Here is a 25,373-nt window from a genome sequence, read left to right on the forward strand (position 1 = left end):
TGACAACGCTGTTTAAACCTGTAGCGGGACAGGCAGATCAAAGCTAACAAAAATAATCATCCCGATCTTGAAATTTAAAATGCTAATAGATTTCATCTGCTTTAATTTTTAGAGTTGCAGTATGACTTTTTATAGTCTTGCATTTTTTAAGCAACAAAATGAAATAGAAAGTCGAGCCGATTTCTTAAAAATCCATATTTTACAAAGCAAATCCATACATCCGTATTCTCATCGCATTTTCGTAACACATCATCCCCCCGCCCCCCCCCTCCCCCCCCCCCCCCCGCTCCAATGCCTGCAGAATGCAGTACAGATCTTACCAGAGGGATTGCACTGATCTGGATGAGCAGGTTTGAGCCCTCGAGGTCACCATACTGCAGCTGATATGGCACATAAGGACTATGGATAGCTGCAACTAGTTCTGTAACTTTCACCAGGTTGGTTTCACCTACAAATCAATGAAAATTAAGCATAGTTTAAACTTGCAACAATTTGCCAGAACCTGGAATCCGTGCCAATACCTTGTCATGTTAGTTTTGCCTATAACCTTTGTGAACAAGACCCAAATTGTGTTAAATTCGTCAGCCAGATTGGAAGGAAATCTCAATTTGCAGGTTGGTTGGTCAATTGGCCACTGTAAAATTACCCCAGGAGGTGAGGGCAGAATCTGGGAAATGTTGATGGGAATGTGGGGAGAATAAAACTGGATTTGTGTCAGTACAGTGTGAAGGGTGCTTAATGGTTATTGTGGACTAAGTGGACTGAAAGGTCAATTTCCATGCTCTACAATTTTGTTTATTTTAGTTTTGGAGATACAGCACGGAAACAGGTCCTTCAGCCCACCGAGTCCAACCAGGGATCCCCGTACACTAGCAGTATGCTACACACTAGGGACAATTCTCAATTTTTACCGAAGCCAAATTAACCTACAAAACCTATTCGTCTTTGGAGCGTGGGAGGAAACTGGAGCACCCAGGGAAAACCCACGTGGTCAAAGACAGCACCCGTAGTCAGGAACACACCCAGGTCTCTGGCGCTGTAAGGCAGCAAATCCACCGCTGCACCACCATGCCTCCACGCGGACCATTGGAAGTCAGCAAAGCTGGTGGCTAATGTCACCGTGAAGATTCAGTATCTACAATCCTCCTTTCTCTTTTACACTCACGCCAGCCCATGGTTTCCAATTTGGAGTTTACTGTAACAAAATGGAAGCTATTATTTAGAATGTTTGAAACCAGCTGCTTCGTCTCAGAATGACAGACCAACTATTTGTGATTGGGGTGAGTGACATTTTCTCAACTCGAAGAACAAATAACTCTTTGGAATCCTCAACCTGAGAGGGAGTTGATGGACATTAGTTGAGTACATTCAAGAGTCGGTGGTAGATTTGCAGTACTATAGGAATCAAGGGATGAGGCAACTGGGCAGCAAATTGTAATTAGATAATAAGCCTTGGTTTATTGGCTACACTGAATGGCTGATCAGACTCAAGGGAGTGAATGCTCCTGCTCTCCTTTCTTTATCCTGATTTATACCATAAGAATGGTTTTTCTAGCCCATGTCTCTGGTGGTCTTTTAGCTCCAAGTGCAAACTTAACTAGTGTTATACCCTGTATAAATATCCTCCATCATCTCTGCTATTTCTTCCTTCCACTGTGCCAACATACCCAGGTGTGGTAACATTGCTGCCTCCAGACCCTTGGCAAAGTGAACGGTGCTGTCATGGAGATCCAGCAGCACATGTAGCTTGTCCTCCTGGCTCGCCTTCTCTATCGCTGTGCTGAGGCAGACAGGGATTGATGGAACGATGGCCCCCAGCGTTTGAATCTGCAGCACTGTAACAATCTCGTAAGGGTTCCTGAAGACCTGCTCAACAGAAATATTTAGGCACTGGTAACAAAATCAGGATCCAAAAAAGAACCGAGTTAGACCCAATTTTGCAAGAACAATGATTACAAAGAAATGTAAATAATTCAGGGTGTTAAATCTTTAGTCAGATAATTGTAATACAATCATAAGGAATAGGAGTAGAATTAGGCCATCAGCCCATCCAGTCTACTCTGCCATTCAATCATGGCTGCTCTATCTCTCCCTCCTAACCCCATTCTCCTGCCTTCTCCCCATATCCTGACACCTTGTGGTGATAATATTAAATAACAAATCAATTTTGGATCATTATCATAGCACACACTATTTATAATAAGTGTGACATTGAAAATTAATTTAGCTCAAGTAGTCTGCGCTAGATTTATGACTGAAGAGGTCTCATTGTCTCAGTTGAGCAATGCATCCTTCTATTCCTTTCTCATTCACATGCAGTTCTTTCTTAAACTAATTATCTACCTTCCTCTTCAAAGCAACCCTTTTGCTTGGCCAAGTATTTTTTTTTGGTAGTTCGTGTGTTTTGGATACCATGCCAACAGCTTCTGTGCTCAAAGTATTTTGCCAATTACAGTTCATACATCATGGCTCAGCGGGTAGACTTTGAGCCTCCAAATCGGCAGGTTGAGTGTTCAAGCCTCACTCCAGGGGCTTGAAGATATTATTGTATATGACCCTCCAAGAGAAAGGGACTAAATCTCTGATTATCCTAAATGAAACAGCAACTAAGGTAATTGGCAGCTAATGCTATGTAAATGGACTTTCACAAACATTTGATAAAGTTCCCCACAACAAAGTATCAAGCAAGTTCAAGGCACTGAAGCCAATTAACTGAGAGTAGACAAAAGGAACTGCAGGCACTGGTTTACAAATATAAAAGACAAAGTGCCGGAGTAACTCAGCAGGGAAGGCAGCATCTCTGGAGAACACGGACAGCCAATTTACTGACCTGGATAAGAAATTGTCTGAGCAACAAGAAACAATTTGGACTTAAACACACAGGAAATGATAAAAGGACTTGCAAAAGGAAAGTGAGTATGAGTGATATTCTCTCATCATCTCAGTGTGGTGATAACACAAAAATAGAAAGCACTAGACGACCCGTGGACCCGTTGGGTCTTCGTAGTGACGACAGAGATCCTCGAGACGTTCAGTTATTTCAAATTCCGTCTCTTCATTCCTTCTGGGCGTGCCGCCGCCGGGCACGGCAACCGTCGAAGGGCCGAATGGCCTACTCCTGCACCTATTATCTAAGTTTCTATGTTTCCACCAACTACGCAGGCGCGACTGCCTCGTTGAAACTTGTCCCATTCACAGTATAAAGTTAATTAAAGTTTATAAAGCGATTTACTTTGTAAAATATAACAAAACTTGATACTGCACACCGCAGGCGAATGGTGAGTAAGGCGCGGCAAAAATTGATGTGCCATCATGTACCGTTTTGGCTGTATTTCAGGAACATACATACATACATGATGAGACTTTTAGTTATATATAGATTGTAAGCTGTGCTGATTTCTGCAATCAGACTCAGTCTGAAGTCCTCACCCAAAACGTCACCTATCCATTTTCTCCAGGGATGCTGCATCTTTTTTTGATTTTCCCTTTGTTTAGATCATTCACCCAAATAGAGTTGCTTGCAATTTACAAGACATGAGGGATGCATAGGTTTGATCACTAAATTTGTTCAAAACAGAGACCAATAGAACACTGTTATTGCTATTAAGAGAACTAAGGGATAGAGGGACCGTCATAAAACCGTCACTGATATAAATCATCAGACATCACCTTGACACAGCCCGCTCCTGCTTATTGTTGTTATGTTCTTATGTATTTTACTCCTGTACCCATTTAGGATGCCAGGTTTCCATTCCAGAGCACTAGCAAACCAGATGGGATTTGTTAGGATCTAAAAGTTTTTCAGTCACACTTGCAGATAAATTATCTTTCTAAATTTATCCTCTTAACATTTAAACAAAAAGTTCAACGGCTGTCAAGGTAACGTTTTATCCTTAGGGTGGCACAGCTGGAAGAACTGCTATCACACATTGCCAGAGACCCGGGTTTAATCCTGACCTCGGGTACTGTCTGTGTGTAGTGGGCATAGTTTCCCTGTGACCACGCAGGTTTCCTCTGGGTACTCCAGTTTCGTCCCACATCCCAAAGATGTACAGTTTTGAAGGTCAATTGGCCTCTATAGTCCTTGGTTCTTGGTCCTCCAAAATATTCCAAATGGAATTTAAACTGAAGATGCCGGAGGGTGGGCCTAAACAAAAAAGGATTCTTGGAGAAGAAGGGCTGCCTTAAATTTAGCTGCATCTGGTTGAGTAACTATGATAGGGTGAAGACTATTCCATGCTTTAATTGTGCAGGGGAAGAATGATTTGCTGTATACATCTGTCTTGGTAGCTGGTATCTCAAATTCCCTTGTCTGCTCCCAATAGGTTTGGGTTTGGTGTATCTCTGTCGAGCTGACCATTTAACATTTTGTAAAAACAGGTCAAACGGTGAGCTTTAAGTCTGACCCTTTGGAGAGGGTTCCACCCCAGTGAATTCAAAAGTTTGGTAACACTCGCTTCTCTCTCATAGGTATTTGTAACAAATCGAGCTATCTGTCTTTGGACACGTCCGATGGAAGAAATGTTTCTATTTGTGTACGGATCCCATACTGCAACTGCGTAGTCCTAACGAGGGTGAAGTAGAACTTCTTCTTGATAAAAGTTGAACAATGATGAAAGTTGCGTCTCAGAAAATTTAGGACACTTGTTTCACCGTTGCATGATGGCTTGTACTCGCTAGAATTTAGAAGATTGAGGGGGGATCTTATAGAAACTTACAAAATTCGTAAGGGGTTGGACAGGCTAGATGCAGGAAGATTGTTCCCGATGTTGGGGAAGTCCAGGACAAGGGGTCACAGTTTAAGGATAATGGGGAAATCCTTTAGGACCGAGATAAGAAAAACATTTTTCACAGAGAGTGGTGAATCTCTGAAACTCCCTGCCACAGAAGGTAGTTGAGGCCAGTTCATTGGCTATATTTAAGAGGGAGTTAGATGTGGCCCTTGTAGTTAAAGGGATCAGGGGGTATGGAGAGAAGGCAGGTACAGGATACTGAGTTGGATGATCAGCCATGATCATATAGAATGGCGGTGCTGGCTCGAAGGGCCGATTGGCCTACTCCTGCACCTATTTTCTATGTTTTGGAAGATCAGCCATCCCAACGTAGAACATTCTATAAATTTCCCCTTGTGTGTAGGGAGTGGATGGAAAAGTGGGATAACATAGAACTAGTGTGAACAGGCGATCAATGGTCAGTGTGGACTCGGTGGGCCAAAGAGCCTGATTCCATGCTGTATCTCTAAACTAACACAAATTTTCACATCAATAGGCCTCTGAGTACCAATCCAGTATAGCAATTAACTAATTATAGTCTCATTGTACCTCATTTATATATGTCACTAAGCTACCCATTGCCTGACCCAGCTCCCCAAGTTCTTTCCTTAAAACATTGTTGACTTGTGGCTCTGCCTGTTAATGGGTTAAAATCTTTCTATTTTCTTCTGATAACAAACTGTAATCCAGCTAATTTTACCCCGCAAACTGTAATTCAGCTAATCGCAAAGCTAAAGTCAATTGGATGTTTGAAGTGTTGTTAAGTGTTGTTAAGCAGCAAACACGGCACTCAACTCTCTCACAGAATTATGCAACATCTGTTTTTTGTAGATGTTCCTTGAAAGATAGATATTGCTAAGGACACTGGGGATAATGTATGCTCTTCTCCAAACTAGCACTATTTTACTGAGAGCAAACAGTGCAACACTCTCATAGAAACATAGAAAATAAGGTAATGAGTAGGCCATTCGGCCCTTCGAGCCAGCACCGCCATTCAATGTGATCATGGCTGATCTTCCAAAATCAGTACCCCGTTACACCTTTTTCCACATATCCCTTGATTCCCTTAGCCTTATAAGCTAAATCTAACTCTCTCTTGAAAACATCCAGTGAATTGGCCTCCACTGCCTTCTGTGACAGAGAATTCCACAGATTCACAACTCTCAGTCCTAAATGACCTACCCCTTATTCTTAAACTGTGATCCTTAGTTCTGGACTCCCCCTACATCGGGAACATTTTTCCTGCATCTACCCTGTCCCCTAAATTCCAGCGAATACAAGCCCAGTCGACCCATTCTTTCATCATACGTCAGTCTCGCCATCCTGGAAATTAATTATCCTGGTGAACCTACCCACTCACTCAATAGCAACAATGTCCTTCCTCAAATTAGACCAAAATTGCACACAATACTCCAGGTGCGGTCTCACCAGGGCCCTGTACAACTGCAGCAGGACCTCCTTGCTCCTAAACTCAAAACCTCTTGCCATGAAGGCGCACATGCTATTGGCTTTCTTCACTGCCTGCTGTAACTGCATGTTAACTTACATGCTCTACAGCAGGGAGTTCTGCCCCAATGACTCAACTGGACTGTGTGTTCAGGTCTCTGCAGCAGCTTTCACGAGCAAGAGTGCCAATCATTGAGCCACAACTGACAACTGGTTTCCCCATTTTTCTTCCCATTTCTCTGTGTAAGAACAGGAACTATAAAATGCTACAATGCCTTTTAATAAGGAAACAACACCACAGTTTTGATATGGCTGACTGCCCTAAAAAAAGTTGCCTGCAGTTATGGAACACAGCATGCGAGATCCAGAGATATTTTACATAACATTTCACATTTATTGTTTTTTTAGATGCTACATCTTGGTGTTTAATCTGCTAACACAAAGTTATTCCTGGAAACTGATCAGAGATAAGGCAGAACATTTAATATGTTATAACAAGTCGTACTGGACTGGAGAGCACAGCCTCTGGGAATCAATTTAAAAAAAGGCAAGAGAAGTAAGTACTTTTTTATGTTTGTGATGTGGGGGGTGGGGGGGAAAGAAAGCGAAGCTGGTAAATATTTCCATCGAAGAGTATGTAAAAACCCCAGGGTGTAGAAATGAAATCAGAAATCAAAAGCACATCAGATCCCTCTCTCCCACCTACAGCACCCATGTTAGCAGCTCACCGTTTCCCTTTGCTTTCTCCACAACAATCTCCATTCCCCTATCTCCCCTTGCAACAATCCCACATCCACAGCAAACCAAACTTGAGGCACTGCAGAATGCATGAATATAAACTAAAGCCATTGACAGTATATTCCTAGAATTTGTGACTGAAGAGGAAACCATGTAGAAATTTAAGCAATAAATGACTCAAATGGTTGATTACGGGTGAGAATATATATGGGTTACATATATACCGGATTCAATTCACACTCCCTCAAATATCAATCCTGAAACAGTGGGCATTTTATTGTGTGAAATGTGCCTGATATCTGTTGGCAAGTGAACATCTATTTTCATATTTCCTTTCCTATGTGAAGGATAAACACCAGCAGTCCTTTGGCAGGGATTTGGGGAGACAATTTGGGGAATGTAGGGAAGTTTTACAGAGGGACCGGGCATGATTACTCTGTCTGGGACTAAATGTCGATCTATACTTTTCCCTTAATTGATCTCATACTCTTTCAATAACGAGCGTGAGATTCAGGTTTGTTTAATTGTTTGAAAGATACAACATGGAAACAGACCCTTTGGCCCAACAAGAACATGCCCACCCTCGAGCATTTGATAAGGTCCTACATAGGAGATTAGTGGGCAAAATAAGGGCACATGGTATTGAGCTGACATGGATAGAAAATTGGTTGGCAGACAGGAAACAAATAATAGGGATTAACGGGTCCCTTGCAGAATGGCAGGCAGTGACAAGTGGGGTACTGCAAGGCTCGGTGCTGGGAGGCAGATTATCTAAATGGTGTCAAGTTGGGAAAAGGGGATATACAACAGGATCTGGGGGTCCTTGTTCATCAGTCAATGAAAGTAAGCATGCAGGTACAGCAGGCAGTGAAGAAAGCAAATGGCATGTTGGCCTTCATAACAAGAGGAGTTGAGTATAGGAGCAAAGATGTACAGGACCTACAGTTGTACAGGACCTACAAATTTTGGGACGAGGGAGTAAATCAAAGCTTCTGCAGAAAATCCATGTGGTCACAGGGTGAACATACAAACTCCACGCAGACAGCACCTGTGGTCAGGATGGAACCCGAGTCTCTGGCGCTGTGAGGCAACAGCTCTACCAGCTGTGCCACCCTTAACACAGCTTACACTGGTCTGCCATAGCTGCACTTCAATTATTAATGTGGGAACCTCGCCAATTTTTGTTTGCCCTCCAGCCCAGAGTCGAGACCATATTGAAGGATTCCAATCTCGGCCTCACTAGAGGTCAGTCAATGCAGCGTGGGAATCCAGACTCTCAGGCTGGTTGTGGCTCATTTGTGCCAAGGAAGTTGGGAAGCCACTTAGCTACCATTTTAGGGGTTTTGTGAACAGGACAGAAACAAAGGGACCCAGAAGTCTGTGCTGTGAAACATCAAGCTGTTTCAAGGCACTGCGCGCAGATCGTTGTTAACAAATTCCACTAACGCAGTCCGGTGGTTAATGGGACTTCTTATCTGGATCAGCTTGGAAACTAAATTGACATGGTGTTGTTCATTATACTGTTATGGGAACATAAAAATGGGCACATTGGAATACCTGCAGGCATCCAAGACCCATTTCGCCCTTGCAATATCACACTTAGCACTTCAGAGTAAATACAGCAGCCCGCACCACATGACAATCTGTCCTTCACATTCCCTCCACTCAGTACACAGTAACACAGGCTCCACAAAAGCTGCAGCAGCCCTAGGATTTGATGGGATATAGCTAACTCATCACCAGGATAAGCAGCTGCTTGATTACAGTCAATTCTTTCCTCCGATATATCAGATTCAGATTCAGATTCAATTTTAATTGTCATTGTCAGTGTACAGTACAGAGACAACGAAATGCATTATATATGACTGATAGACACAGTGTCTTATTCAAGAGATGCACCATCAGAGTCTTTCTTCCAATGAATCTATGGCAGTGGGTACTGGCTAGCTGATCTTCAGGATTGGTGGGCCTTATGTCTGAACTTTAATGCACGATCAATCTCTGGTTCATAGCCAGCTTCCAGGATGCATGTCCCTGGGACACAGCCCAACCATCCAGAGTTTATTCCTGCTGGGATATTGTCAATCCTTCAATGGGATTCAGACCTGATGGAATTAAGTTACACAGATATCAGCCATTCTACATTTTCCCACTCCTGCTATCATTTCTCATTTCTTACGACGGCAAGACAGAGATTGATCCCACATTAAAATTCAGACATAAGACCCAGCAAACACTGGGTGTTGTGATGTTCAGCTAGCCAACTCATACACCCATTGAGCAGTTGGAACAGATTTTCTATCCTCTGTGGGCAGCACAGTGGCGCAGCTGGTAAACCTGCTGCCTCACAGTCGTGGAGACTCAGGTTCGATCCTCACCTCTGGTACTGTCTGTGGAGAGTTTGCTTGTTTTCCCTGAGAACCACATGGGCTGAGCTGAACTCCAAGTTTTGTCAGAGCATGTCAGTATTCTAGTACCTGAAAATCAGTATTTTGCTGAGGAAATCAGTATTTATACGCTGCCATTTTGCTGAAAAAAATGTTTTTTTTTAAATGTGCGGTCATACCCATGTAAGAGTACATCTGCACATCTTGTATGCGTATGTGACGAATAAACTTGACTTAACTAATGTGCAGGACGAGAAAGTGGAATAACACAGAACTAGTGTGAACGGGTAATCGATGGGCAGCGTGTAGTCGGTGGGCCAGAGAGCCTGTTTTCACACTGTATCTCCAAACTAAACTAAAACCAACAGTTAGAAGCATGCAAAACAAAGCAAGAACAAGCTTCATATATGTGCTGGGCGAGGCAATGAACCATATTTCCATCAAAGAGATTTCCAATGCCATTGCACCAAGAAAATGCACTGGGAAGCAAAGTAGAAATGCTGACAGGACCAGGACTGGGGGAATAAGGAAGAATCAGAGAATATTCGCAGCAGAATTGGGTAAACCAATGTTAGTGCTGGACTATAGTCAATTTGTCAAAAATGGGAGAAATTTTGGACTGAAGGATATATTTCCTCTAACAATCACAAATAGGACATAACTTGTCCTGCCCCAGCACAAAGATGTAGTCTCCAAGAAGGCATGCTGGCACTTCTACTGTCTTAGAAATTTAGAGAGATTCAGCAATCAGCAAAAACTCTAACAAACGTCTACAAATGCACTGTAGAAAGTATCCTAACAGGGGTTGCATCATGGCTTGACAATTCCAATGCACAAGAACACAAGGGGTTGAAGGGAGTGGTGGAATCAGCACAGTCCATCGTGAACATGGCCCTCCCCACCAATGAAAACATCTATAAAAGGCGCTGTTTCAAAAAGGATTCTCACAAATTCTATCATCAACAATTCTCAATGTCTGGACCTTGCTCTTATTTTTCACTGCTACTGTTGGGCAGGAGGTGCAGAAGGCTGAAGTCCCACTCCAGGAATAACTACTTTCCTACAACTATCAGTTCCTCAGCAACTGAACATTGCACACCATCTCTTATATGTTCCACATGGACTTGTTTAACTAATTGTGTCTTACACTAATTTTGTGTAATGCAGTCTTTACCTTTTCAGTCTTGCATAATTTAGGTTTTGTGAGCTGTCTGAGTCTATGTACACGTGATGTTGCCACTAGCAACATTTTCATTTTCACTGTACTTGTGCATTGGACAATAACTCAATTTGACTTGTGATGATTTGATATCACCAGGTCAGGTCAGGGGGAGTTCCCCCCCGCCACGGGTACCATGTAATCCCGTGCTAGCTGCTCCATGGTCGGATAATCAGTAATTAAACTGTCTCCCACACCTGGTTTGCAAGGTGAGGAGGGGGCTGTGGACCCCCAGCAGGACCAAAAACAAGACCTGTCAAAGGGCGGATGAGCTTCTAGCGAGCCGACGGCCATCCACACTTCAGTAGAAGTTGCGATCACTGTCGTACATAGCATTGTAAAGAATGATGATAAAGCACACACACCAAAATCCTATACTTCCAGCGGCGGAAGTCAGCAGGAACTGGAGGACAGAGATGTGTGGTGCGTCCGTCACCGTTCCCATTGGAAACCAGCAGCACTGCGTGGCTAATGTTTTCAACGATGATGAATGAATGATTTGATTATCTGATTATTATCACATTGTTGTTGGTGGAGGTTTACTTGGATAGAATTATAGTGTAGGGTATTACCTGACAAGTCCATTGAACTTGGGAGTGCCACGTAGCCAAGAGGGTATCGTAGAAATCCCTGAGCTGGTGATTCAGACTGAGGTCACTCTGGCAAAGCTCCTGCCACACGGAGACCAACTGACCCTGCAGAAGAGGAGGTACAGTTCAACCAGGTGACTAAAGTAATGACTGGAAACAAAGAACTGCAGAGGCTGGTTTACAAAAAAAAGACACAAAATGCTGGAGTAACTCAAGCAGCATTTCTGGAGAATATGGATAGGTAACGTTTCAGGTTGATCACAGTGTGGGGTTGTGAAAGAGAGCTGGAAGAATAAAGTCTGGCAAGTGAAAGGTGGATACAGGCGGTGGGAGGGTAGGGTGATAGGCAGATGGTTGGACGAAAAGCAGAGATGAAAAGACAAAAGGTGTGAGATAAAGACAGAAGAGTTGTGAATTGTGAAGCCAGAGGAAGGAATGTAGTGGAAGGGGAGGGGAGAAGACGGTACGATTCTTAGGTGGGGAACAGAAAGGAGAAAGGGGAGGGGAAAAAAAGTAGGGAGGGAAAGAAGCGGCAGGTTTTGGTTAGTTACTCAAAATTGGAGAAGTCAATGTTCATACTTTTGGGTTGCAAGCTACCCAACTGAATAGGATGTCTGTTCCTCCAGTTTGCATGTGGCCCTGCTCTGACAATGGACGTGGCCCAGGACAGAAATGTCAGTATAGGAATGGAAAGGAGTTAAAATGATTAGCAACCGGGAGATCCAGTGGGCCTTGGCAAGTGTTCATTGAAATGGTCGCTGAGTCTATGCTTAGTCTCGCCGATGTAATGGGCGCCATATTGCGAACGGATGCAGTAACATGATTGTTAGAGGAGGAGCATGTGAACCTCTGTCTCTAGATTCCCTGGATGGATGCAAGGGATGAAGTATAGGAACAGGTGTTACATTTCCTGTGATTATAGGTAAAGTACTTTGGACGGGATGGTTTGGGTGGGAAGGGATGATAGAACCAAGGAGCTATGGGACCATTTAGTGGTCTCTGCAAAAGGCTGAAAAGGGGTGGGGATGGGGAGATGTGACTGGTGGTAGGAACACGCTGGAGGTGGCTATAATCTTTGGAGAATGATATGTGGATGTGGAGGCTAGTGGGGTGAAAACCTAGGACCAGGTGAATATCCTCATACCGTCTGAGCGGAGGGAGATGAATAGAACTACGGGACACAGAGGAGACGTGGGTAAGCGATCCATCTATCGCAACAGCGGAGAATGCGCTTATTAAAGTAATGAGTTCACCACCGAAAACAACCTTTACCCACCAACAAAAATAAACTGCCTTTGCAGTATTACTGTCTTTCCCTTCAATTTACTCACTCCACAATTAACAGCTGACAAGCATTTAAATCTGTCCATTTTGTGCTGTATAACCTGAGAAAGGTCAGTGTTAGAAGTGTAGTAAACATTACTTATCCTCGAGTAAAATGTCTTCTGTACTCCACAGAAAACGCTCAACTCCCAAAGCTGAAGCTAGCATATGCTCACTCGATGAGCGTGTGTACGCGCTCAACTGTGCTCATCTACTGGGTAAGTGTGAGTGTGCACAGACAAGTAATGCAGATTTATGTGAAAGCAGCAAGCACGTATCCATGCGGGAGATGGGGCACTGAATCAGAAAGAGCAGGAATTGTGAACTTGCCACCTCCATTCCACTTTCATGCTATTGTCCTTCATACCCTGCTAACCTCTCCCAAGCAGCCCACTCTTTAGCTTTCAGACAACATCTCCCACCCATGCCCGCATCCACATCCTGCATCTTCCCTCTCTCCACACAGTCTGTTTTGAGATCCAATACAGCAGCCAACCTTGTGACACTTGTAGTAGTAGGTCAGGAGCTGAGGCATGCGATCCACAGCCACAAACACTTTCACAAAGAGCCGGGCCTGATCTGAAACACAAGCAAAAACAGTGAAATGTTGTGCATGACTTGTCCTGGAGATGTTTGTAACCTCTCCCACCCTTTCTACCACTCTCACTCTTGTTGCTCTGCTTTGTCTCCTCGAGTTAAAACATCCACCGGTAGGTGGAGATATCCTCAGTGTCTTTATCCCTCAACATAAATAGATAATTTCTTAATTTATCACACAGCTGTCTATGAGATCTTACTGCAAAATCAGTAGCTGGGCTTGTTCCATTCCAAGTGACGACATGTCAACACTACTTCAGTGCCTATAGAGAGCTCTGAGACCCACTGAGCTGTGAATGATGCTGCACGAATGCAAGTTTAAGAATATTTTCATGGACTCCCCAGTGCAGAGAGAATGCGGGAATGGGAGAAGGAAAAGGAGAATCAGGGGAAGGGGAAGCTCTCCACATTTCCTCACAAATACCAGATTCTAGGTTACGATTACCACAGTCTCTGATGAGTAAATAAACAATGACCCACGCTGATACATATCTTGCAACAAGAAACACTACAGAATCCATTTCTATCCTAAAATGCTTTTAGAATACCTGGAGTAGGGAGGGGATTTTTAGCACACTAGCCAGCTGGCACAAATTTACTCATTTCATATTTCTGTTTAAGACTGTTGAAATGTTATATAAAATACCTTAGATATAAAAATTGCAATTTGCTTTCCTCCCCAAGCCCATTGAAAAAACCATGACATTTTAATACCAGTCCCAATTATTGTTCACTGTTGCCCTCTGCAGTTTGGTGTCAAGATTTACACTCAAACATTACAGAGCAGGAAGACCTCCCTAAGTAACACTCTTCTCATCATTTCCCCTTAATTCTGTTGATCCATTATCCCAATTACTTGTTGAAATATGTTGTCAAAACCTCCATTTTTAAATGTTTAAGAAGGAATTGCAGATGCTGGAAAATCGAAGGTAGACAAAAATGCTGGAGCAACTCAGCGGGTGAGGCAGCATCTATGGAGCGAAGGAAATAGGCGACATTTCGAGTCGAGACCCTTCCTCACAGCTCTATAGATGCTGCCTCACCCGCTGAGTTTCTCCAGCATTTTTGTCTACCTTCCATTTTAAAATACTCACTTGTCTTCAAATTAACATGACACGATTTTGTACATTCTAGTTGACCCTCCAGACCCTGCTGGGGCCACATCTGGAATATGCTGCACATCTGGTCTGCTACTTTATGGAGGAAAATACTTGCATTGCACGCAGATCAGGGGAGGTTGTGTCTGGCTTTGTGGAACAGGGTACAGAGATCTTGCTGGAAGTAATGAAGGACTACAGGTCTAGAGTAAATGAGGACCTCAAAGAAATTAGCTTTGGTAAAATAAAAATGTACTGGGAATATTAGTGACTGTAGGATGATAAATCTATTGGATCCGATGGCTTGCATCCTAGGGTAATGACGGAGAAGACTAGGAAGATACAGACCACATTGAGAGCTTTTGGTTGTCATCAAAGTTCCATGAAGTCTGGAATAGTTCCCAAAGATTGGGATTAAAAGAGAAAATGGGAACTACAGACTGGTGAGCCTAACGCCAGTAGTAGGGGAAGTGCTGGATTATATTATAAAAGTAGTGATATCAGAGCACAGGGGAAAATAATAATGCTGAAGAGAATAGTAATATAACTGAATAGTAATAATGCAGAAGGATAATAGTAATTTAACTGATGTGGTGCAATTAGATTCTGAGAAGAACTACTCAAGGTCTTATTATATAAAGTTAGAGGCGGCGGGCCATGCGACCTGAAGGCAGGAGGCAGAGGGCTGCACTGCCAGAAGGAATTACCGGCGGGCACAGCCTGTAGATTGAAGCCACCGAGCCCACCCAGCTCGTCCTCCGAGGATGGAGAACTGGAGAAGAGGATGAAAGTGAGCCAGCGACGGCGGACGCAAGAGAACGGGCCGGTAAGAGAGTGAACCGATGTCTTACTTTCCACACCCTCAAGGTCAGCTGTGGGATGCGCCCACGAGGCACAAAAGATGAATGTGGCTGGGCAAGGAAAAGGACTACTGTTTGCTGGGCGATCTTTATGAAGCCTATGGCTGGAGGCACTGGAGCAGCCTGGGTCACGCCCGCATCAAATGCTGCACCAAGATAGAGCACATGGAACCGGACTGGACTTTCAAAATGGCGGCAATATTCTGCAACTTTTGCATGCGATCTCAGAAGACTATTTCTATGCTCTTTCTACTAACGGGGATTGTGCTTAGGTATGGCAATACTTTGCTGAACTGCATGCAAAAAAAGAATTTCACTGTACGTCTGTACACGTGATAATAAAAGAACCATTGAAGCATGGATAGTATTGAGGGCAATATACTGGCAGGGCGAGGTTTAGGTAACAGATTGAAAGCGAGAAGTAAATGTGCCATTGTCAGGTTCAAGGCCTTGGCCTGCAGAGTGCTGCAGGGATAAATGCCGGGGGCCCAACTGTTCACAGTGTATTTCAATGATTGGGAAGAGAGAGTCATTTATTTATTCCTATTTGATGATTACATAGACCTATATGTCAATGTGGACAGTGAGGAGGATTCAGAGAGGTTTCACGGGACAACAGTAAGGTAATGAGCAAAAAAATTAGGCAACTCATTTTAGTAGGAAAAAGAGAGATCATTTTTCAAAAGGCGCAAAATTGAAAATTGTTTGTGGCTTTGCACACAAATCTCTGAAAATTAACACGTGGGTAAAACAAACAAATTGGAAACAAATTGCACATTGGCCCTTGTGTAAGAGGATTTGAGTAAATAGCTAATATATTTGATGGCCAGCACAACCATGGTGGACTGAGAGGCCAGTTTCTATATTGTATGTCTATGACTTGTCCGAATTTGGACACTAGCTGATGATCTTGCATTAATGCCTATTCCTAAGTGCCACTTCAGGCACACTGATGATCTGGAATCACAAATGGACCAGGTAGTAATTTTCCTCCCCTGAATTAGATGGGTTTTCACAACAATCTAGTAGTTTTATCCAGTAGTCAGCATCGTTCATTGCTCCTGATTATTCATCTGAATTTAAACGGCACAGCTGCCAGGTAGAATTTGAACTTGGGTTTCTGGATTTCTAGTCCAGGGATCTGGATTACTTGTCCAGTAATTTAGCAGCTGCACCACCTCTGCATTTGTCTCATCCTTACACACACTCCATAATACTTCCATCTTTGGCAATGCTTTTAGTTACATAGCCAATTAAATAGTCAATTGTCAACTGCTACTTAAATTCCTGTGATGTCTTGTTATGTCTAAAATGGGTATATAAAAAGGTAAAGTATGAACTGCAGATGCTGAAAAACAAATAAAAATAATATATTTTTGATCAGTGTCGAGAGAAACCAAGTTAATGTTTCAGATCACTGACCCTTGCATTCTAGGGAAAGTTCTAAGTTTAAGGGTGAAGAACAGAAAAGGGAAGATGCTTGATGTGGTGAAGACTACAATACTAAATGTCACAAAGGTAAAAGAATGTCTAATGAAACCTGACATTTTAGGAGGAAGAGAGAGGTATTACTGCATACAAAATGAATATGCTTCGCATTAGCAGCTTGTGGACTCACCAACAGACTGAGAGTTGAATGCTGCCACGATCTGTGGACTAGCCATGGCCTCGAGCCGGTTCTTCAGCGCCTCCAGATGAACGCATTTCTCGGAGTAATCAGGCGTGTCCACCAGCATTGCCAGACTGTTCTGCATACTGGTCAACTTGGCTGAGATGGCCTCAATGTCCTGCAGGAGCAAATGTTTCCATCAAGCAGGTGACGTGGTCTCTTGTTAACAAGAAGCCCTCTACATCTAATCAAACCCTCAACCCCGGAGCATGCAAGGCAAAGTAATGTGTAAAAATGGAGACCATGCCCAGCCACTGCGGCAGTGAGCAGCATCGGTTGCAATCGGTTGAGGGAGAGTATATGGTGTTGGTGGTGGTGGGTGGGAGAGAAGGGGGTTCATGGAAGAGGAGGGCAGTATGGCCTTCTGTAACTAAAATTACAAACATGTTATGAAAAAAATGACTGCAAGATCTTGATCAGCTGCACGGGAGGGCTGAAGAATGGCTAATAGAGTTGAATGCAAGTAAGTATTAGGTGTTGCATTGAGAGGGTGAATGTACAGAATCATTTACCCATGATATAGGAATCAAGAATTAGAGAACATTGGTTTAAGGTGAGAGGGAAAAGGTTTGATAAGAACTTGACGGGAAACTTTTTCACTCAGTGGGTATACAGAAGGTAGATTCACCAGAGGAGGTGGTTGAGGCCGGTACTAGAACATTTAAAAGATATTTGGACAGGTGCATGGATAGGAAAGGTTTAGATGGTCATGGGCCAAATGGGACAAGTTTAGACGGGCTTCTTGATCGGCATGGAGATGTTGGGCTGAAGGGCCTGTTTCCACACTGTATGAGTATGACACCAACTCATTCAACACACAAAGTGGATGGAACCCTGAGCAGTTGTTTGCCTGCCACCCCGGGAAATTCTTGGCTAATTTTTCACGCAACTGATCACATTCCAAGGTTCAAAGTCCTCTGTTCCTCCACAAGTCTTTTACCAAATTAATTAATGTCTTCACTTCTGGCAGTGTAGCACTCCCTGATTCTGCACCGTAGTTTAGGCTGGACATAATCCAGTCAGGCCTCTGAAGCAAGGATGAAACCTTGACCGTCAGATTTTAGAAGTAACAGTGAAATCCACCAGTACCCAATTAGCGACTGAAGTATTTCGAGAGACATTACTATCAGTGATTCACACCACGAGCCTGAAGCTGTGGATTTGCAATGCAGCAAACTGACAACTCTGTGAAGGTTTAAGGTGTGGAGGGAAAGTGAATAGGAACCCGAGGGGTAACCTTGTTTACACAAAGGGTGGTGGGTGCATGGAACAAGCTGCCGGAGGAGGTAGTTGAGGCAAGTATGATCGCAACGTTTAAGAAACATTTAGACAAGTATGTGGATAGGATAGGTTTAGAGGGATAAGGGCCAAATGCAGGCAGTTGGGACTAGTGTAAATAGGACATGTTTGTCAGTGTGGGCAAGTTAGGTCGACTGTATGACTACTTGACACCCTTGAGACAGGAATATTCAATATATATATATATATATATATATATATATAATAGTGCACCCATTGTGTCCATCACCACACTTGCCTGTGACTTCAGTGTTTCTTCAATGACTGCACTCAGTGTACTCCACTTGTCTGCTTCCTGCAATGCCTCTGATGCCATCTGCATTCTTGACTTCACTTCGTCAATCTCGACCAAAACCTGCAACACAGAAGCAAACAAGAACATTGGAAACAAATGGAGGGACCAGGTTGAGAATTTGCTTGCAACTATATTTTTCAATCAGGTTCCATTGAGTTAGAATTGACACTGCTCACTCATGGGCTCAGGACAAGTTCTATAAAAGGTTTACAAGAACATTATAGAAATGTGAGGGTATAAATGTCAAGACAGATTCAACAGGCTCTTTTCCTCTTAAAAAAAGTTTGACACTAAACGTCAAAAGAATTCAAAGGGGAAGTGCTGGGCATGCACTGGAGAGAATAAGTTGCAAAGGTATGAGAAAATAAAGAGAGACTAATGGGCTTGCTCCCCAGAGACCTGACATGGATCGAATAAGCTGAATGGCCTCCATCTGTGTTGTTATATGGATAATAAGAAAACCTCAAGATTAACTGCTGCCAGCTGCAAAGTAAAAATATCAAGCAGTAACTCCAACTGCAAGATGCTGCAAAGACTGACATGTCCTGCTGTACTAGCCAACGGTCAGTTTGAGGCCTTGCAACCATTTGTCTAGTTATACAGCCATGTAAACTGTTATATTGTAATTGCCGCTTCTCCAAAATAAATATTTACCATTCTTTACCCTTTGGATAAGCTGTATTCCTTGAGAAAGTGCTTGCACAGATAAAGCACTCACATTTTGCACAGCAAACTATCAAAAAAGCAACATGATAATGAAGAAATGGTAATGCTTTAATAATGTTGAGATAAATATTGGCCAAGACTCCTCTGGATCTGTATCTCAAAGAAGATCCATGTCTGCTTTACTTAGGGTTTACATTTCATAAACACCACCAACATCACTATTTACCTCACAAAATTGGTTGTTTCTTCTGCATTTTATGTTTATTTAGTTATATTTCTCTCATACATTCTGTAAGAATAGATTTTTATTCCGTATCTCAAAATCTTAGGTGGTGATTTGCAAATTCCATAAGGATGCACTTCTGTTACCCAAACTGCCGTAACACTATTCTGCAGAATTTATTTTACGTTCACTGAAAATAGGTGGGGCATCATCCGAAATAGGTTCAGTGCATCGTCGATTAAATGGTATTCAACGGTGCAATAGTGCACTGGAGTTTCAGTTCAGACATTTGCGCTCCAGGGGTTTCAACATGAGGTGAGTGTGCTGTCAATTGAACCATAACTGATACCAAGATGTTTCCATTTTCAGGGTGACTAGAGATGGGCCCCGTAAATAGGCAATGGATATAAATAAATCTTTTTTACCTAACGAATTGTGAGAATGTGTAACATGGTATGATTGAGGCAAATAACAATATGCGATTTTGGAAGAGCTAGATAAACAGAGGAAGAACGGGATACAGAAGAAGGCGAAATGAAGCGAGCTGGGCGAGGCTTGTGCTCAGAATGAACCCCAGCAATGATCAGACTGCGCAGATGACTGGTTTAATACTGCAGATTGGTCGTGGCTATTGGTGATCATGAGTCCACCATCTGATACAAATGTGAACACCAGCCAACGAAGCCACCTGGATGCAAGGTGGGATGAGCACATAATCACAGATGCTAATCTTACCCTTGGCCTCAACTACACTTTTTTCCTTAATATCCATAACATTTACCCTCCATATATCTATCTCAACCTTGAAAAAAAAGATTTCAATAAGATAATTTCTCATTTGTCTCATCTCTGGAACAGAGGCCCATTACGCAAGTTTTTTCCCCCTTCATAACCATCCCAAGAACTATCTACAAAGCCGTTGTTATATCACCACTAAGTCAACCATAAATAAGGAGATCAAAACTCTACACAGTATTTCAGGTACTGTCACATCGAAGTCCAGCATGATTACAGAATGACAATCATTTTCTGCTAGCTCATCGTCTTTGCAATAAGGCCAAACTTCCATTTGCATTCTTAATCACTTGCCTTACATGCTTGCTGACTTTTGCAGCTATTTTAAAAGGACACACTGTCTCCTCCTGTCATCACAGATAAATCACATTCACAATAATACTTTATTAGCCAAGTATGTTTTGCAACATACAAGGAATTTCATTTTCAGTCATACAAATAAAAAGCAACGGGACACACAAAATACATTTTAACAAACATCCACCACAGTGACTCCTCCACAGTCCTCACTGTGATGGAAGATGAAATAAAAGTTCATATCTCTTCACTTCTTTGCTCTCCTGCGATCGGGGGCCTCGAGTCCTCCATGGATGGGACGATCTTACTCCCGTAGCCAGCGGCGTTTTGGCCCTACACTTTGGGGCGATTAGCTCCCGCGTCAGGGAGATGTCAGCTCCCCCGCGCAGGGCCATCGAACCCCTCGTTGGGGCTGGTCAATCCTCTGCGTCATTGGAGCACCCGACTAGCCTCTCCCGAGACTGCGAACTCTCGATGTAGTGTCCGCATGCTGCGGTTGGAGCGATCCCAGGCAAGGGATCGACTCCGATGTTAAGTCCATGCCGCTTGGTGGGGCTCAAAGTCAGTCTGAGGAGGCTTCCAGCTCCATCGATGGTAGGCCGCAGAGCGACCGGAGATGTGATCTGGAAAAAAATCTCATCTCCGACAAGGTATGAAACTGAAAAAAAGTTTCCCCTGACCCCCCTCCCCCTCCCCACATAAAACAAATCTCAGAACATTTACAGACTTTTAAAATGCACTAAAAAATGTTTAAAAGATGAAAAAACAGACTGTTGGCGGGGCTGCCAATCGTGCAGCGCCCCTGATGCGTGGGGGCGGCACATGATTAAGAATATAAATATGCCGCACGAATACTACAAGAAAAATATTGTAGTATTTAAATAATCCGCTATTCGATTGCTCGGAAATCCCAATGGTTCGGCACTGGCTCACCAGGTGATGTTTCCTGTGCTCCCTGTAAACTTGCCAGGACCCCATTTACTGAAGAAGGCCTGAAGAAGGGTCTCGAACTGAAAAGTCACCCATTCCTTCTCTGCAGAGATGCTGCCTGTTCTGCTGAGTTACTCCAGCATTTTGTGTCTATCCCCATCTACGTCACTCCCTTTAAACTCAAATGGTTCACTGAAAAATCTGTTTACTATTCTGTAACGTGCCAAAAAACATTAAAATTAGTCAAGGTATTAATAGGAATAATATCCAATTGCACAGAAAATCTGCCAGTCAAAATAGATAACGTTACCTTTTCCCAAAATATATTACACCTGGCAGACTTCTACCCATTTATGTTTACATCTCTTTGGAGACTCTGTGGGTCTATCATAACTTATTTTCCCACCACTATTTATACCAGCAACTTGGGACAAGATGCACTCGTTCTTTCATATAAATTCTAAAGATTAATTATAAATAGCTGCAGCAGAATGTCTCACTAGATACAGCATGCCAACTTGAAAATAGCCTGTTTAACCCAAGACCTTATCCAGAGAAATTCAGTTCACAGCAAGACGAGAAAATCCTTGTTACAAATATATTCTTTTTTGCATTGCAATAATTTCAAATATATATAATTGAGCAACCGGTCCACAGTTCCAATTATAGATCAGCCTCACCTGCATGGATTGTGCCGTGTCCTGTTCAAATTTTCTAATATCTTCCTTAACAAGAATCATTTGCTCCTTCAAGAAGGAAGCTTCCTGTTTTAGAGCTTCCATATCCCGGAGAGCTCTGGGCATGTTCTGCAAAGCCTGGTGGCTAGTTTCTGAAAGTGAGAACAATTCAGATTTACATCCTCTGGTGAAACCCTATAAAATACATACATTATATGAAAGGACATTTAGTAACCTGTACAGACAAATACAGTATGGAAACAGACTCCTTGACTCACTGACTATTTGCACTAAATTTACATTAATCCAACTTTTTCCATCACTTCCCCCTAGATTCTACTAGCCACTTAGCATCTGGATTACCAACCTGCACATCTTTGGGTTAAGAGAGAAGACCAGAGCACCAAGAGGAAACCCTTACGGTTACAGGGAGAACATGCAAACATCACAATAAATACCGTTTGCCTGGATAAGTGATACACACCTTCTATTGCATTATTCACCTCCTGAATGAACAACTGCAACTTCATCACCAGAGTGGCAGCGTGACTGTCGACTTTCCCTGGAGCCTCCTTTTGAACCGTCTTGAAAGCCCCATTCACCCAGTCCTTCACATCAAAGTTGTCATCCAGGAACTTTGAAAAGTCCATTTTGCACAAATTGGAGGATTCAAACGATTTTTAATTCAGCACCGTCCTAGTCATTCAGGAGAAAACACATATGTCAGTGGAAAACAAGAGACAAATAAGCCAGAAATTCAGCTTTGAATAAAATCAATAGTTTGAGGCCACCAATTAGAAACACGCATTGCTGTTGTCCCCCCACAAATGTCTTCTCTGCTAATTGCTATTTGCATCTTTACTTCCCATAGCACTGATGTTCTGTGGTACCTAAATTGCACACAGCAAATTTCCACAAATTGCTGTGCAATCCTTAGAGATGGTAACCCAGGGATGAACATTAATCTCAGGGAGAATTCCTTGGGTACCACTGGACTACAGCTGCATAAGGGGTTTAAGAACTCATCTGAAAGCGTGCTGCTCCGACATCTCAGCACTCCCTCACCTCTGCCTGCATTGCGTGCTGGTGCATGGCTGAGGACTCAAATTCACTACCACTCAGCTGGTTGCTGAGGTGTAGATGGGGGTGATGGGGTGTGGGCAGCCTGGAAGGGGCAGCATACGGGTGGGGGGGAGACTGGGCAGCTTGGGGTGGGTGCCTTGGGGGGAAGGGACTCCTGGGGGTGGGGGGAGAGGGGGAAGGAGATGGCAGGCTGGCGGGGGGGGGGGGGGGGGGGGGGGGGGGGGGTGGCAGGCTCGAAGAGGGGGGGGGGGTGACAAGCTATCAGGGAGGGGGGGCAGGGTGGGGAGGGGGGGAGGGCAGGCTTGGGGGGCAGGAAGGTGTCAGTGGTTATGGGGAGTTGGCAGGAGCATGAAGTTAGGAGGAAGGGGTTGGGCAGGCTAGATGCAGGAAGATGGTTCCCGATGTTAGGGAAGTCCAGGACAAGGGGTCACAGCTTAAGGATGAAGGGGAAATCCTTTTAAAACCGAGATGAGAAGAACTTTTTTCACGCAGAGAGGGGTGAATCTCTGGAACTCTCTGCCACAGAGGGTAGTTGAGGCCAGTTCATTGGCTATATTTAAGAGGGATTTAGATGTGGCCCTTGTGGCTAAGGGGATCAGGGGGTATGGAGAGAAGGCAGGTACGGGATACTGAGTTGGATGATCAGCCATGATCATATTGAATGGCGGTGGGCTCGAAGGGCCGAATGGCCTACTCCTGCACCTAATGTCTATGTAAGAGGGAGATCAGCCATGATTGAATGGCTGAGTAGACTTGATGGGCCGAATTCTGCTATCACATGATCTTATGATGTGGGGGGGCGAGGTGAGTCATCCGTCATCCCACGGGGAGGGGAAGGAATGATGGATGAGGGGGGGGGGGGGGGGTACAGGTGTCGGCGACCTTCTCCCTCCCGCGGCCTGAGCTCCAATATCAGGCCAGGAGACGGCAGCCCCGGCTCGGCTCCTTCCTTATCTTATGTTATGTGAGCTTACTTTAACACGGCCTGTACCCGCTCCTCCTCCCGGATCCCACACGGACGGCGGAGACAAGGCGGCCGTGGACCTGCTGCCACACAGGCGGAAACTGGATCCGTGGTCCAGCTGCCGTCGCGAAACGTCAACAGTCGTAAAGTGTCAGGTGGGACCGCCCAGCCGCCATCTTGGTGAGGGCGTATTACCACAGGCAACGATGGCACTGTTGGCAAAGGACTCCATTGAAGACAGCGAAATGCTCGATTATGGTCGGTGGATGCTGGGTGGTTCTAAAGATGTTCATAAGTTATAGGTGCAGAATGAGTCCATTCGGGGCATCGTCAACTCCGCCATTCAATCGTGGCTGATCTATCTCTCCAGCCCAACCCCATTCTCCTGCCTTCTGCCCATAACCCCCAACACCCGTACTAATCAATAATCTATGCTTTAAAAATATCGACTGACGCAGTCTTCTGTTCAGCCTGACTTGTTTCCATTGTTTTTCCATATCTATGAGCCCAAAACGTGGGTCACATGCCTCCACTGTGTTGAAGTATTTTCTGTTTTATATTTTCTGGATGCTTCTGTGTCCAAGCATCCGGGGGGGGGGGGGGATAATTCAGTCTGGTAGAGTATGACTATGAGCTTTTTGCTAGCTTTGAGATGTGATATCTGTAATGTCCAGGTTCAGCTTCTTCCATACAACTATCAGGCCATTAAGCAGAACCTCCAATTAAGCTCCGACATAGACTTGAGGGCATAGTTTTTTTGTCTTTGTACTATTATTGTTCGTTTTTTTTAATATGCACTGAAACTTTTTGTTGTCCATTATGGTGTAGTATGTTTACATATCCATTGTGCTGCTTTAAGTAATAATTTCATTGTTCTGTTTCATGACATACAACAATCAAACACTGACTCTTCTCTTGATTCTAGATCTTTGAATGCACGTTTCATCAATCAGTCAGATGATGGTGAACTTGAGCCACATTCATTGATAATTGAAAGCAGTCATAGTCATACAGCTTGCACGTGCAGACCAATACACCCCATCTACATTAGTCGCACCTGCTCGTGTTTAGCAGATATCCCTCTATATCTTTCCTATCCATATTCCTGTCCAAATGTATTTTAAATGTTGCTATATTAGCTGCCTCAGCTACCTCCTCTGGCAACTCGTTCCATATACCCACCACCCTGTGTGTGAAAAAGTTGCCCCTCAGATTCTTATTGTCTATCTCCTCTCACCTGAAACCTATGCCCTCTGGCTCTTGATTCCCCCACTGTGTAAAAGGCTCTATGCATCTACCCTATCTATTCCCCTCATGATCTTATACATCTCCATAAGATCACATCATCCTGTACTCCAAGAAATAAAGTCCTAGTCCCGCCCAACCTGTCCCTATCGTCCTGGCAAATATCCTTGTAAAATTTCTTCTCTGCACTCTTTCCAGCTT

At 43.7% G+C, this 25,373-nt stretch overlaps 1 protein-coding gene across 1 annotated transcript in view; it reads right to left on the reverse strand.

The window, feature by feature from the left end:
• cog7 (component of oligomeric golgi complex 7) overlaps positions 1 to 24,091 on the reverse strand; it is a 35,609-nt gene extending 11,518 nt beyond the window's left edge. The window contains exons 1-9 of the mRNA XM_055651296.1: positions 23,938 to 24,091; positions 22,365 to 22,576; positions 21,884 to 22,032; positions 18,236 to 18,352; positions 16,648 to 16,816; positions 12,972 to 13,054; positions 11,135 to 11,257; positions 1,668 to 1,866; positions 321 to 448 (exon numbers count right to left, since the gene is read on the reverse strand). Coding sequence (XP_055507271.1) covers positions 321 to 448; positions 1,668 to 1,866; positions 11,135 to 11,257; positions 12,972 to 13,054; positions 16,648 to 16,816; positions 18,236 to 18,352; positions 21,884 to 22,032; positions 22,365 to 22,530 — 1,134 coding nt within the window. The 5' untranslated portion in view covers positions 22,531 to 22,576; positions 23,938 to 24,091. The remainder of the gene's footprint in view (positions 1 to 320; positions 449 to 1,667; positions 1,867 to 11,134; positions 11,258 to 12,971; positions 13,055 to 16,647; positions 16,817 to 18,235; positions 18,353 to 21,883; positions 22,033 to 22,364; positions 22,577 to 23,937) is intronic.
• Positions 24,092 to 25,373: the final 1,282 nt, after the last annotated feature.

Source organism: Leucoraja erinacea, chromosome 20 (assembly GCF_028641065.1).
Source record: "Leucoraja erinacea ecotype New England chromosome 20, Leri_hhj_1, whole genome shotgun sequence".
Classification (NCBI taxonomy): Eukaryota; Metazoa; Chordata; class Chondrichthyes; order Rajiformes; family Rajidae; genus Leucoraja; species Leucoraja erinaceus.